This window comes from Halichoeres trimaculatus, unplaced genomic scaffold (genome assembly GCF_033239565.1).
Source record: "Halichoeres trimaculatus isolate MK-OKI-2021-1 unplaced genomic scaffold, fHalTri1.1 fHalTri1_scaffold_2, whole genome shotgun sequence".
NCBI lineage: Eukaryota > Metazoa > Chordata > Actinopteri > Labriformes > Labridae > Halichoeres > Halichoeres trimaculatus.
Window position 1 is genome coordinate 10,920,551 of NW_027437180.1, and position 14,712 is coordinate 10,935,262.

Genomic DNA, 14,712 nt, shown 5'->3' on the forward strand with positions numbered 1-14,712 from the left:
TTTATTGGACATGATCGAGCAGGACATGTCCTCTGTCAGCATTGAAGCTCCAGAGCAAACCTGTGAGCCTGACGGAGGATATGTCAGCCCGAATTCATCAGAGTGACAGAGCAAAGTACTCCATGTGTGACATTTCCTAATGTAAATAATCCTGTGGCCGTGCATGTTGTACATCCACCTGAGCAATATGCCACAGGGCCCCGCAGAGCGGCTGCTCTTTACCTGTAACCTTTTTCTCAGAATCTCAATTACAGCGCCAAGAACTCAGCAGGTATTTGTTTTCTCACTTGTGTTCCTCTCACCGTGACGCCATAATTATAAATAAAAAATGTGTTGGAAAGCGCTCCATTGTGTGAATCTGGTGACGCAGAGCGATGAATAGAGTAAAGAGTGTGTTTCTGAGAGGGCCTGCTGTGTTTTGATTGCAGATTCTAAACCAATCCAGTGATTTATGATTGAATCATTGAGTTTTTCATGACTCCAATCACATCCATGCACATGGTGACTTCCACAGCAGCACAGACTGATGCAATGCCATTGAGATAAATATGCTAAACAAACAATAATTTTCAACGATTACCTGGTATTCTTGTTTGGGGCTGTTACACCAGCATGAATTTCAAGTTAATACAACAAACAGTTCTGCCAGCCATGCCTCAAAAGGATGATGCAACCATTTTATGTTTCTTTTTGTAATTACTGAGATCTTAAAACAGAGTAAACAGCGACAGTCAGATGATAGCGATGGGAATTAACCGCCTTTTAGTGATCCAGATCATTTGGCTCAGCCGGCTCTTTAAGCTCCCAAACGGCTCTTTATTAGCATTTTGGCTTCAATCAAATCAGCTTTTTGTTGCAATGTATTCACCTCTGAATATATTCTATTGTAACTGTTTAATCTAATTACAATAAAACTATGTAATTACATCAACACTGTTTTCTATTATTTTTGGCAGATAAACATTAATGAAACCACCAAGCCTCTGAGCAGCCTTGTTTCCCTACAGCCCTGTACCTGAGTGGTTGCACAGCTTACACATTCACAGCACTCTGTCAGTCTGTGGTGTGCCAGTGGCTGAGCTGTGTGTAGAGAAAGTTGTTTGGTCTGTCTTTTCTTAAACAGCAAAAAGGTGAAAAGGAAAATAAGCCCTAAAAGCTCTGTGAGGATGATCAATGTGGTCTTGATTGCAGTGGCACTTATGGATGGAACTGGTATCCAACCAGACCACAGGTACCCCTTTTCCATCAGTGCTAGTTCAGTGCTACTACTTAATTGGTTGTATAACAATTCTACAATTTCATTTAGCAGACGTTTTGTCCAACGCACAACACAATGGTTTTATTCACGTTCTTCCTAAGAACCAGTTTTCATCAGCAAGAAGCCAAGTTGGGGCCACTCCATTGTGTCACTATTAAACAAATGTTTAAAGCAAAATACATAAAATGGGTACATGTGGAATTACTGAGGCTTATATTTGTTTAAACTATTAGAGTTTAAATGTTTAACAGTAGTTTGGTTAAAACAAAGCTTCAGAATTTACAGAAATGACAATTCATTTGTAAGTTTTATACTCTGTAGACTAAATCATAGTTTAGTCTTAGAGGCAAGTTTGGACCGATCTTTTCAAGGTGTAGATTTGATCTATAAGAGAGGCAATATACAGATGCTTCAAGTTCACTTCCATTTCAAGTTTTCAATGAGAAAATGCCAAAAAAACAACAGACAACTCACTCAGAAGCTTTCTGAGAATGGCTAGTTTTCACTGCTGATTGTGGTCATGGTAGCTCCACCCCTGGCCCATGATGTACTAGGTGTCTTGCTCTGGCCCAGCAAAGAGTTGGTGCTTGCTAAGCAACTAAGGACAACTATTTTAGGATAAACCCAATAGTCTTGTCACGTTTTCCTCTTGTGACTTTGCTCATTTACACTAAAACAGCACTTTAACTGACCTAAAACACAAACTTTTGAAAAGAGCCTCCAGAGTGGGATTTTTCTGAAACGCTGCCACCACCATTGCCGTGTAAACAGCAAGCCGTACCATTGTAACGATTGTCGTGGACGACCGTGTTGTGCCAATCTTCTAAATCTGCTGACTGCCTTTCAACAAAATGTGCATCTATTGCTCCTCTTCTGCTTTTCGTATTCACCAATTCACCAGATGATTGGCCCAACTCTACTTCAGTGGAGATCTACCAAAAGCCACTTCTGGGAAGGACAGTCATAGCGCCAACTACAGGCTTGGCATGCTTACTACAGCGTTCTTAGTCCCTGGATTTTTTTCTCTGCGTTTTTGCATTTTGGGGCCAAACATCGTGTAAAAGGGGTCTAAATCAGGCACTGTCCAGAAAGTAGCACCACTACGACTGTCTGATGGCTGTGCTTCTTGTCTCTTCCTCTTCAGTTAACTTGCCTCCTGATTGGCTGATTCTCCCCTTCGACAGGAAAGGCCACAATCCTAACCCTAACCCTAACCCAACCCTTAGAGTAAGTATTGTCACAAGCCCTGGCCCTTGAGACCTTGTTATACTGTTTATAAAAAGTGTGTTGTCACCTACAGAGTGGGAAATCTTAACCCCTCAAATTACTGTTTTGTAATACCAGGCCTTATTGAGTGAGCTGCATGTTTTGGTCAGGAATTTGCTATTACTTTCAGAAAAAAAATGAAATTTTAAGTTTAAGCTGTGACACATGTCTGCTAGAAAAAAAAGCTTTATGTTTGTTTTTATTTTCTTGTCTTCTCTTTCTTTTTCGGGGTTTGGATCATTCTTGCTCCAGAGCTGTCCACCTACACAGTCAAATACACCAAGGCCACAGCAGATCTCTGAGAGATGAGAAGCGTCTTTTAATACAGTGAAATCTGACAACAGACAAGAGATAAAGTACATCCAGCAAGAAAGCAAATACCAAGCAGAAACATCTAAATCTAGGCTTAGGTTGTGTCTCACTGTAACAGTCTGTAAACACATTGTTTTCACATTGCTTTACATTAGACTTTAGTCACAGGTGAAATTCACACATTCTTCTGACAAGGTCAAATCAAGCTGGTTCATTTTTTTTGTTTTTTAATCCAAAGTCAAATGGGGGCAATGAATCATTCATTTATGCGCACATCTTTGATTTTCAGTTAATAACTCATCACTAATTCCTTTTCTCTTGTCTCCTTTCCACTCTGATCTTTAATTGTGTTTAAATGATGGAGGTACTTGAACATCACTCGGGATGACGTCAATGAGACACATTTTTTTAGGTTTGATGATTCGTCCTCGTATATTTAACTGAAATTTAGTGCTTGTGTTTTCAGTGAAATAAGCAACTTTCAGCATATTTATTTAAGACTGGGCTGGAGAGAAGTAAGCTCGTGATCAGGGATTTTTCTTTTAAGTTTTTTATTGAATTTCTTTTAGTCATAATTTTCTGTTTTCATGTTGTATTGGGTGAAGAAACTGGCTTTTCTAACTTAAACAGCTTAATGTCTATAAAAGATTTAATGTTTGTTTTAGTGTGTGAATAGCGTGTGAACACTTCACTGCTCTGTAGACTGAAGAGTTAAACCATGAACATATTTATGTTAGGGCCAATTTTGGAGAAGTGCTTCCATTAAAGACATTTTATCTAATTTTATTTTTCTATTTTATTTTCTTTAATATTTTAAATTTTGTTTTATATCTTTGTGTTTATTTATCTTTTATCTTTATTTTATAGTTTTTTTGTTTATTTATTTATTTTTCCAGTGGGGTATATACTCAACTTGATTTCAAATGAAAGCCAAAACTCATGGGCCATCTGTTGAAGTCATATTTAGGGTTTGCAAAACCCCATCAAATTTTAAAATCGGAAACTTCATTCATTCATTTTCTATACAGCTTATCCCGTTCAGGGTCGCGGGTGGCTGGAGCCTATCCCAGCTGTTATTGGGTGTGAGGCGGGGTACACCCTGGACTGGTCGCCAGTCAACCACAGGACTGACACACAAACAGACAACCTTTCACTCACACACTCATATCTAGGGACAACTTAGAGTGACCAATTAATTTGGTGAGCATGTTTTTGGACTGTGGGGGGAAGCCGGAGTACCCGAAGAGAAACCCATGCATGCACGGGGAGAACATGCAGACTCCACACAGGAAGGCCCACCAGCCAAGCTGGGAATCAAACCAGTGACCTTCTTGCTGTGAGGCTGCAGCGCTAACCATTGCACCACCGTTTTTCTACTAGTTTACGAAGAGATTTCATTGGGGTAACATAAAAAAGTACCTCCCAAACATCTACCAATCAGTGTCCCAGTCTATGAGCAAGAGTCACAACAAGTTCAAAGCTTGTAGTTTGAGCAAGTGCAACTCTGCACAAAATTGAGTATCTTGAATTTGAGAAGGTATATCATTATTGTAATAAATAGGGATGCACCCATCCAACTTTTCTGGTTCTGATACCAATACCTGAGCTTGAGGTATTGACTAATACAGTTCAGTTCAGTTTATTTCAGACAAGGAAAACAGTTACAAAATAAAAACAGTCACCAGTTTTAAATATTTTTTTACATCCTGCATAAGATTAGTACTGTTTTGGGTAAAAAGTAAAAAAAAAAAACTAGAATACTGAAGTCAATATTCATTTAAACTACAATTTTTCTTTTTCTTTTCCAGCATATTGACAAAAAAAAAAAAAAAAAAAAGCTTCATAATGTCCAGGAATTCTATTCAATGGTAAACTTTTATACCCTGTAGATTGGAAATGCAGCAAAAAAAAGAGCGCCAGTTAAAAAAAAAAAAGCCTAGAGCTGGTTGCCTGGATGGATTTGCCCCTCCTCATATATACTGATCCAGCTTTGAGGGGCACCGATACCCAATACCAGTGCATCTTTATAAATAAACTCCACCAAATTCAATTGCTGTCTCATTTCTTTAGAGTTAAACAAATGCCGTTTAATTAGTAACAGCAAAAACAGTAACCTTTTTTTCCCGCAGGCACAGATAATTTTCAGGCATTTATTTGGACACCTCAACACACATGTCGTGGAGTGAAGTTGTGGCATGAAATCAGCACATCTCACCTTTTAGAAACTAAACAATGATAATAAATGAGAGTTTAGTTGTTGATTTAAACAGTCTGAAACTTCACGCAGCTCTGTTTCAAACAGTGCCTCATCACTCTGCATCCAGAAGGGGCACCAGAAACAACACGACATGAAAACTCCAGAGAAACAACTGTCAGACTGGTGACTCATAAACTCTTCAGGGAACTCTTTTTCCAAACTGAGGTACATCGATAAGAGATGCCTGGTTTTTTTTTGTTTTTTTTATTCCTCTGTGTCAGCGTGCCCTGAGATCACTCCCCCCAGAGTCAGTTCCAAATATACGTTTCAGACATGAATAGTTTACGCCAGCTAACATGAGGAGTATAACTCACTGACTGGGGCCTGAGGCATCCTGGTCTGTTTATAAAGACTCATACCGCCATGACTGACTAAATCAGGACACTCTATTGACTCAGTGTGTGTGTGTATTTACTCGTAATGGAATTGTTGCCCTGTTATTGCTGGCTGCGATGGCTCTTGTGGCCAATGTTTCGTGAGTCATAATTAGAAGCTCCAATCCAATCCGACATACAGGCTTCCAGTCATGCAGGCTGGTTAAGAGACAAGCTTTATAGATGCCTTAAAGGTTAAACATTAGGAGCGCAGAGGCCCGTCTCTGCATCCTTTTCACTCCAGCTCTGTAGCGTTTTGTTGACTCATCTGTTTATTTATACAGCCGCTCAGATTGTAAAGACCGAGGACGTCTGTTCCTGCTTATAGCAACAACTCTACATTTTTAATGCAGGAGCTTCTATTCTTGCAACCCTCCAGTTAAGTCGTGTGTGTCGGCTGAAAGAATAGGGGCAAACAGTTTCGGCTGAACAAGTATTCACATCACAGAAAATAAAACGCAGCTGCTAAATAATGACGGCTGTTTTGTTTTGAGGGTGCACACAAATTGGCAGAAGCAGAGACTTAAAAAAATGGATGTACATATGTGAGAGAAATATGATGTTACTGGGATTTTTGTCTGCCCTGACCCTGCTGTAGGTCGACTTTCTGTCATAAGCTACGCTAGTTTGTCGAGCCCACGAAAAAGCCTAAAGGCGCAGGATGGAATTTTAGTGCTCGGGCATGGGAGCTGATGATACGTGTTTGACTGTAATTGGTTTTGTTACAGACATGGGTGCAACACGGAGCTGTGTGGATGTGGAACAGACAGGATGTAGGCTCATGCAACACTCGATGGTATCCTCCTGGACACCGGGTTTTTAGGGAAAGGAACATTTTGTGTTTCAATGCCTTCATTCTAAGTCTAAGCTAATTATATTTGGGGGAAAAACAAAGAGCGGCAGAGTCGAGACGTCAGCCCTTGCAGCAAAGGAACACATTCACTCCGTCTTTCAGCTTTTTAGTTCAACAAGCCTGGAGTCTTTCTTCTTCCACTGTTAATTAAAGTTTAAAGTAATAATCTGAAAATGCATTCAGGCTTCGATTATCACTGGGGACACAGCATAGAGTGTGTTTGCACTGGTTCTGCTTTAAAATCAACACAAGTCACGACTTTTGTCTCCTTCTTCTTCTCACACACTCACCCTGTATTGTCTCTGAAGAAAGACTGAAATGCTGCATAAGAAGCAGCTGGTAAAACAAGTCATAAAATGTGTTGCACCATGGGTGACACCGCGCAGAATGACACATCCAGCAGCACAGCCAGCTGCAGAGTCGAGGTGGATACAGCACATATCAATGCTTCAATAAGACAGGCTGCACTGAGACTCAGAGTTAAGTGGATCTCTTTTAATTATTCATCTTTTGTTTGATTTTTTTGCAAATTTTGAGGACACATGTTCTCCCTACTGTGGAGATCTATTAATAAAAAGAACCTTGAACACTGTGCAGTGCTTGCATCATGTAAAATTAGTAATTTAAGGGATGATATAAAGACTTGATTATGACTTTCAGTCTCATAATATCATGCTTTAGAGCTGTAGTGAGAGCTAACGGTCAATTAGGCAGGAAATAGTCAGGAAGCACATTATGAAAGGGCAATTGATATAAATTTGAAAAAGAAAAAGTAAGAGTCTGAAACTGATGGATTTGCTGTAAAGCTGCTGTAATCTGTTTATGTAGGAAAAACAGCTGAGAAACAAATATTTTCATTCCTTTTGGACCAAACAGGTGAGGCTTTGTCTTATTCAACAGTTTTAATTTTTGCAAAAGGCTTTTTTATGTTTCCTTCTTGCTAAAGCAACACTATGAATCCTTCAAACCTGATTTCCTCATGCATGCAGCTGCAGAAATAATGGATCTAATCCCAAATGATGCCAAGAAGCAACAAGAAGAGAGTCTCCTCTACAGACCCAAAGTTTGCAGACGCTCTCTGGCCTGTGTTCTCAGGAAGCACGGCTTCAGCCAGGCGAGGGGAAGGGAAGGAAGAGGTCTGAAATTGCTTAACCTCTCCCACAACCTCCAGCGCTACTTGAAAATCCTGCCCTCTGGTCAGAGATGCTCCCTGCTCAACATGAGCGGCTTTAACCCGACATCAATTCAGCTGCTCAGCCTGGAGAAGCCCCGGGAATAAGACCCTCACCTCCCTGCCTTCCCTTCCCTTTCCTCTCCCTCTCCTTTACATAGGTCCCTCGCTTCGCATCTCAAATTGAAAAGTCCTAAACAAATGGAGAGTTCAAGCTTTCCTCTGCCAAATTTCATGTTAAGTCAGAGGTTTGCCTCCCTGCTCCATTACTGATGTGGTCTCTGACTCCTTTTCCCTATTCATTTAATTCCACTGTGAAATAATCATGTTTGTGTTTGGGAGAGAAGATGTGAGGATGAAAGTGTAAGACAGGTGTCTGGCAGCAGTGTTATCTCAGCTTGGAGGTGACGGTTTATTCTGAGAAGTGTGTGCCTCACACTTTAACTCTCTCCTCTCTCACACACACATACACACATTGAACTGAAAGGGCGCACCACACAGATTCGGTTCTTCTCTTGAGGGAGCTGTGTGCAACCTGATGGCCAACATCAGCGCCCATTTCCCCTCCGTGTCTGCGCACATGCCCAGTGATGCTTGCAGCGAACATATGTAGATAAATGACTTACACTGCTGTTCTGGCCGGACCAGTGCACCATAGCCTGGTTGTGGGATGAATCTCCGGTTAGGGCGAACATCGTGCTGTTGAGTTTTAGCTCCTCCTGTCGCGCGCCAGCTCTCCGCTCCTCTCCGCTCCAGCGCAAATCAGCGCGCGCCACTCTGCGTCCGGCCGCCGAGCTCGTGCCCTCTCCCGGGTCTTCACTCCGGGCTGAGTTGCTTGATTCAGCTTCGCTGTCCCTGCTGTTTCTCCTGGTGCGCTTTCTGTACCGGGTCTCAGAAGCAGAACCCGAATCACTGCTCTCCCTCTGGTCGCTTATTTTCACATTAAAAACTTTTAAATTCGCAAACCCGCCTTCAACATTCTCGCCTTTCTCGCGCAGGTTGTCCGTATTCCGTCCCAGCGTTGGCTCCCCGGATTTCGCCTGATCCGGAGCACAATCGGCGAACCCAGATGCGCAACGGAGCTGCCGCTGCTGACTTTCGGTCCCACCTGCCCCGTCTCCCTCCACCAAAACTTCTCCCTTAAATCCTGTTGCGGATTCATTCGTATCATATCTCAGCAGTAATTCCTGGACACGCGACTTATTTCCACGCTGACATGACTTACAAGTTATCTCAGCTTCGGTGTCTTTGAAGAAGAAGCAGAGCATCATCAGCAGCGGAAACCAAAGCGCCAAACTGTGCCACTTTGGCAGAAATCTGACCTTCCTCTCCATCGCTGGCGGCAGTGAAGGATTGTGAAGGAGAAGTCCCCTTTTTCCTCCGCTCCTCTCTGGGACTGCTTTCGCGCTCGGCTGTGGAAAGCGGGTTGAACTGCTGCGCAAGTTGTGGCGCTGCCCAAATGCAGTGTTGTAAAAAGTGCGGCTGAGTCTAAGTGGTCCAAGTTGAAGGATTTGATCAAATGAAGCCCCGCGCGCATGGGGGAGGAGCTGAGAGTGAGAGATGGAGGATAATGTTCCTCTGTCTTTTTCCATATTTGTTATTTTCCACCATATGGTCTGCCATAATTAAAGCAGTCATTTTTGCTCTGCTGCTCTTGTAATCCTCCTCACTGACACATTTCCCTATCATAGATTTTTTTTTCCCTCTCTTGATGCAGATTTGATCACCAACCTACCTCCGCAGGAACTAAATTGCTTAATATATCAGATAAAACTGTATTATTTTACCCATGATGAACCTGATTCCATTTAGTCCTCTCAGGTCTCAACAGGGGTTTAGCGATAATTGGAACATATTAATATGTTTCCAATTAAATGCAGTGTCAGGGATGGTAGCCTCCATGACTTATTAAACAGCTATAAAGAATTCAAGAGCCCACACTGAACACGAGTTTTCTCCACAACATGTTTCTTTGAAACTGATCCAGCTTCTTTTTTAATCACCCAAGCAGCTGAAGCAGCAGAATAACCCGTGAGATGAAACATACAGTCAAGACTTGATCCTGATTAATAAACTGCATCATCCCCCCCCAAAAAAGAGACATCCTGAGAAACTGTCACGCTCAGTATCAGCGAGCAGCAGAGTGTGCGAGGTGTCAGGGATGTATCCACTCCAAACAAGCAGACAGGAAGTTCATCTCTTTGATAGCAGCCCTGCAGCTCTCTGTGTCTAATGACTGGAGGTTATGGTGATTGCTGATGAACACTTAGGAGCACAAAGGGACGCACAAATGGTCACGGACTACTCCAACAGCTGGCTGCTTCCTAGCTCAGAGCAGAGGAGGCTGCCATGAGGGAGGCACTGAAACGGGCAGATTGGTGCCTGGAGAAGTGGATCATTCCACCGCAAGGAAGAATATCCAAAGGCCACAACAAATGATGATTAAAGGATGAAGGAGAGGATAATGAGACTGTCACATGTGCTGTCTGATCCCATGCGGACATCCTAACACATGTTCCTCAAAGTCTTCTGGCGTAAAAATGTAGCTTGTAAAACAGCCACGTGTTGATAATGACCAAACAGTGATGATTACAGCTGAGTGCTGCCCGCTGCGTCCCCTCTTCTAATTGGTTTAGATCACACCTTCATCCTCGCTTTTTGAGGGAATGTAACTGCTACAGGGTGCATCAATCTTACCTGACCTATACCAAGAAACTCTTAAGATGGATAAAGAAAAACAGGAAAAGTGGTCAGAGTGTGGGTAAGATGCATCAAAGAGTGTTGAATCTGTAAAGAGTGAGTTGATGATTGTACCCTCTGTGGGGTGCCTGCTCCACTAACCGAAAATAAAGAGACTGCACTCCAAAAAACTAGAGTAAAAACAAGTGTTGTCCTTTATTTTTGCCTGAGTCCCTGTGAGAATTTTCTAAGTAATCTTGAAAAAGTCTCCCTTCTTGATATATACCAGATTGTAATCTACACATTAAAATGAGATTATCAGCACCAAGGTGGGTTATTTTGAAATGCTACTTCTCTTTGACAACACCATGCCGGTTGATGAAGTTTAGAAATAAAAAGAGAGATCTGTGTTTTCCTCTGTGATTAATTTTGTAGTGATGGTGGACACTGGAGCCTAACTGTCAGACAGAAAAAGGACAGAAGAGCAGAAGAAAGATAAACAGGAGAGAGACAGAGCATGAGCTAAAGTCTAACATAGGGGCTAACATAGGGGCTAAACTGTTAGTGCTAATGTTCACTCCAACCCACAGTCAGCAGTTATTCTGCAGTGGTCTGTTCAAACTTGAGAGTCTATCATTAAAATGAAGAGTGAGGTTACGTTAGCTCTGATTGGTAGATCACTGGCAGGACATAACCAGGATTCACTAACGTTGCACATTACAGACACACCTCAGAGCACCGGGCTGTCAGTGCTATCTGCTACTAAAGAACTGTATGAACTGTCAGTTTGCTTTTTGACACACTAGCCTACAGATTGGTCGCAGCACTGGGCTGCTTGTAGCGCTATGTGTAGCTGGCTACTGATGTATGGTACAAACTTGCAACGTTCACTTGTGCTCATGCTTTAAACCGTTTCAAACGTAACAGTTCTGATAAGTACCCCACCTTGTAACATTGTATCTGGTAAAAAGTTGACTTGAACAAAGAAAATTTGTTCCAAAACAAACACACACCTGGTTAAAAGTCACATCTTTATGACAGCATGCGTGAGACTCTGGGCCAGAAGGTGGCGAGGCAGTGCAGTTAGAACAGATCCCTCTCATAGCATTGTCTTAGACTTAAAAGGAGAAAAATTTACATGACAAGTTCAAGAAAAAAATTTCTGACAATTTAAAGGACAAAAATGACAAAAATTGTGTATGTTGGTCCCAGAAAATTTCTGAACGTCTACACAACGTTCAAATTAAGTCCAGTGTTTGGATGTCTATCTAACCATGACCCCACTTTGACGTCCTGGGGGCTGTTTTCAAACCCAACCACTGAGTGGTTTTAGCACCAGCCCAGCAGTGGATAATTTGACCCAGCAAGATGGGTTGGTTCATTTTAACCCTACAGATGAGTTAAATATCCTACCTAAATGCTGGGTCAAATCAATTAAAATTCTGAGTTGTTTCAGCTACATATATTTGAACTGATACACATAAAAAGGTTGGTTTAATTCAGCTTCATTTTGACATGTTTCTCAAAGCCGGGGAGCACTGACAGCCAGTCCATGCTGTGGAACATGGACAACAAGTTCGAAGTGTAAACCACAGACAGCCAGTCTATACTGCTGATCACAAACAACTGGTCTATGGCGAAGTGTTGAGACAGTTAATCCATGCCATCAGTGGGGGATACAGCCTGTGCACAAATATGATGCACAGCAGGGTCTCAAATCTACTGTTCCCTCCTCACTCATGGTTACAAAACACAATCACTTCAAAAATTATTTTGCAAAAACCAATGTCCTAAAATGTAAAGAAGCAGTAACTTTAGCGTTAACAGCTGTTGTCTAAAGTTTTGTTACAGCTGTGCATGACTACTCTAGTGCATGGAGCCTGGTGTGGTGTCTGACTGGTGGAGCACATCTGTCAACAGGGTGACGTTCGAATCACAAACAACCCTGGTGCTGGGTCAGCTGATGTGTGGTGGGTTGATGGATTTTAATTCAGCACTTGAGATGAACCAAGATAAACAAAATCTCATACAGATAACCCATAACACATAAAACATTTCAGAACCCAGCAGTGGGTTAAAAAAAAATTACCCAGCCATTTTTAGTGTGTAGTTGTCAGAAAAAGTAATTGTTTGTTTCCATTTCCTGTTTTCCATTATTAAGTTGTTATTTGTTATCATGTACTGGTTCATTTTCCTGTAACTTCATTTGGCTCAGCAGCAGGTTTGAAATAAAAATGTATAATGTCTTTGTATTTATTCACAGTTTCACATCTGCTCCTGAGAAAATCAAATGAAACCACAGGAAAATGAACAGGAAACAATAGGCCACCTTCTGAAATTGGACTACAGTTATACACAGAAACTGTAAGTAGTATGAAAACAACAAGAATGAGCAAAATGGCTGCAGTTGCAGCAATAATGACAATCGCAAGTTTGTAGGAAGTTGGTTTTGAAATTGCAAGGACACTGGTTCAAGACCTGGCAATCTCAAAGACTTTTCTTTTTGGGGGGTGGCTCTTATACAGAGGTACTGTAAACATTCTGTAAATGTCAGAAAAAGACGCCTACTGGAGCAACAGTCTGCACCTTCAGGAGACCAGAGTCACATGTCCAAAATTGACAGCAAAATAGCGTCTTTTGTGCAGTGGGTAGATATCAGACACAGACCTGATGGGGTCAAACCTCAAGAGCTTAAATAGCTAGGCAAGTTTTATGGAGAGAGTTTCTCTACTTAGCACATCTTCAACACTTCACTTTGCTGTCAGAAAGCCTGGTCATCTCGTCCTATTCACTCATCTGATGTCTCCTCCTCCAGTTCACTGATCAGCTGTTAAGCTCCACAGGCTTCTAAACAGACTGAAAAATGACCGACTTTAAAAAAGGTGAATATACGGACAGTAACAGTGACACGTCACATGTGACTGAAGACACAAGAGGCCACGTCTATGAACAGGAGGAAAAAAGATCAGTATGTGCAGGAGAGCACACCACGGTGCTGTCCAGGGTCCTGATCCTGTTTTTCCTCTTTGAGCAGCCAGGGAATGCCTCATAATGTAAAACGATTGACCTCTGATTTCTGAATAAGCCCAGGAAATCATTTTACTGTTTTAATTGAGCAATCAATGTCAATAATCTAACACATGTAATTACACTTAACTCCCTGATGCATGAATCATGAAGCCAGTGTCACGAGTTTTTGCCTTAGTTCATCCTCAAGCATTTTCATTCTTAGGGCATGAGAAAAAAATAAATAAATAAATAATATATATATATATATATATATATATATATATATATATATATATATATATATATATATATATATATATATATATATACATATATACATATATATGTGTGTGTGTGTGTGTGTGTGTGTGTGTGTGTGTGTGTGTGTGTGTGTGTGTGTGTTTGTGTGTGTGGACTCCAGTAGATGACATGCGCAAATAATTTCTCATTAAATTATGAACTCTTTGTAAAAAAGTTTGGATTTTGGTAATTTATTGTATGAATGTTCCTCTTTATACAATGCAAAAAAAACTTAAGCAGTTTTAACAAATTTTACTTTGTGTTGAAAAACTCTTGGTGTTGCATGACATCCACTTCAATCGAGTAAAAGCAGCAGAAGAAGAGAATGCTAAAGAACTGAGGAAAATGAGTCGTGGGCTCACTTGGCGCAGTGAAGCAGTAAATTTCCTTATTGAAATGCCTTAACGCAGTTGGGACTCTTAAAAACTACATGTGTTGATCATATAGAGCACAACAGTACAAGGGCGAGATAAATAATATAATGCTAACCAGCCACACATCGTTGATGCTCTATGGCTGTACCTGCCTGTGAAAAGCTGTGAGTGAATGAATGAACGAAGACAAGGTAACTCCCCACCTTCCAGGTATGGTTTCTGACCAATTAGAGAAAAAAAAAAAAACAATCGCACATGGCATTTGTGTACAACTTTGGACTGCAAGAGACCACTCTGCTCTCCCAGACTCTCCATGGTGACAGAGGGTAGCACACACAAAATCCATATTTAAACAGGGCGGTCTGCACCACTTAAGCACCTGTTACCAAATGTGCACCCAAAAATAGCAGATCCCCACAACATCCCACTAATCGTACGTGCATGCTTTTTTTTTGCTATGCAGTGCTTGTTATTTGGGATCTTAGTAGATAAGGGCCTAAAAGTACCTGGACACCCTATAACTGGATCCCAATTAATGTTAATTGTGAGGTCAATGAATTTCTCATCTGCTCTAACTGCTCTTGTCATGAGAACCCAGAGAGAACAAAGGAGGAGGATGACCCAGATGCAGATAACCAAAAGCTTTATTAAAACTAAACTCAAAATTTAAAAACTCTGACAAAAGAAACAAAATTAAAAATTCTAAGAAACTCACAGAAAAAAACCAAGAGGCACAGAAGACACAGGACATGAGGCACGACATACACATACGGAGACAGCTACAATGAGCCAACAAAGAGCACATGGAACACAGAGACTACACCAACAAAAGGAATGACTAAGATTAACACAGGTGACA

General features: G+C 41.3%; 1 protein-coding gene across 6 annotated transcripts in view; it reads right to left on the reverse strand.

Annotated features, from left to right (window-relative positions):
* The window catches only part of sorcs1 (sortilin-related VPS10 domain containing receptor 1), a 344,624-nt gene extending 335,667 nt beyond the window's left edge, over positions 1-8,957 (reverse strand). For all 6 annotated transcript variants that reach the window (XR_012599518.1, XM_074686239.1, XM_074686234.1 and 3 more), the window contains exon 1: positions 8,118-8,957. Coding sequence is in view for 5 of the 6 variants with exons in the window: in XM_074686239.1 (XP_074542340.1) it covers positions 8,118-8,825 (708 nt within the window). In the remaining variant the exon portion in view is untranslated. The remainder of the gene's footprint in view (positions 1-8,117) is intronic.
* Between the last annotated feature and the right edge of the window lie 5,755 nt (positions 8,958-14,712).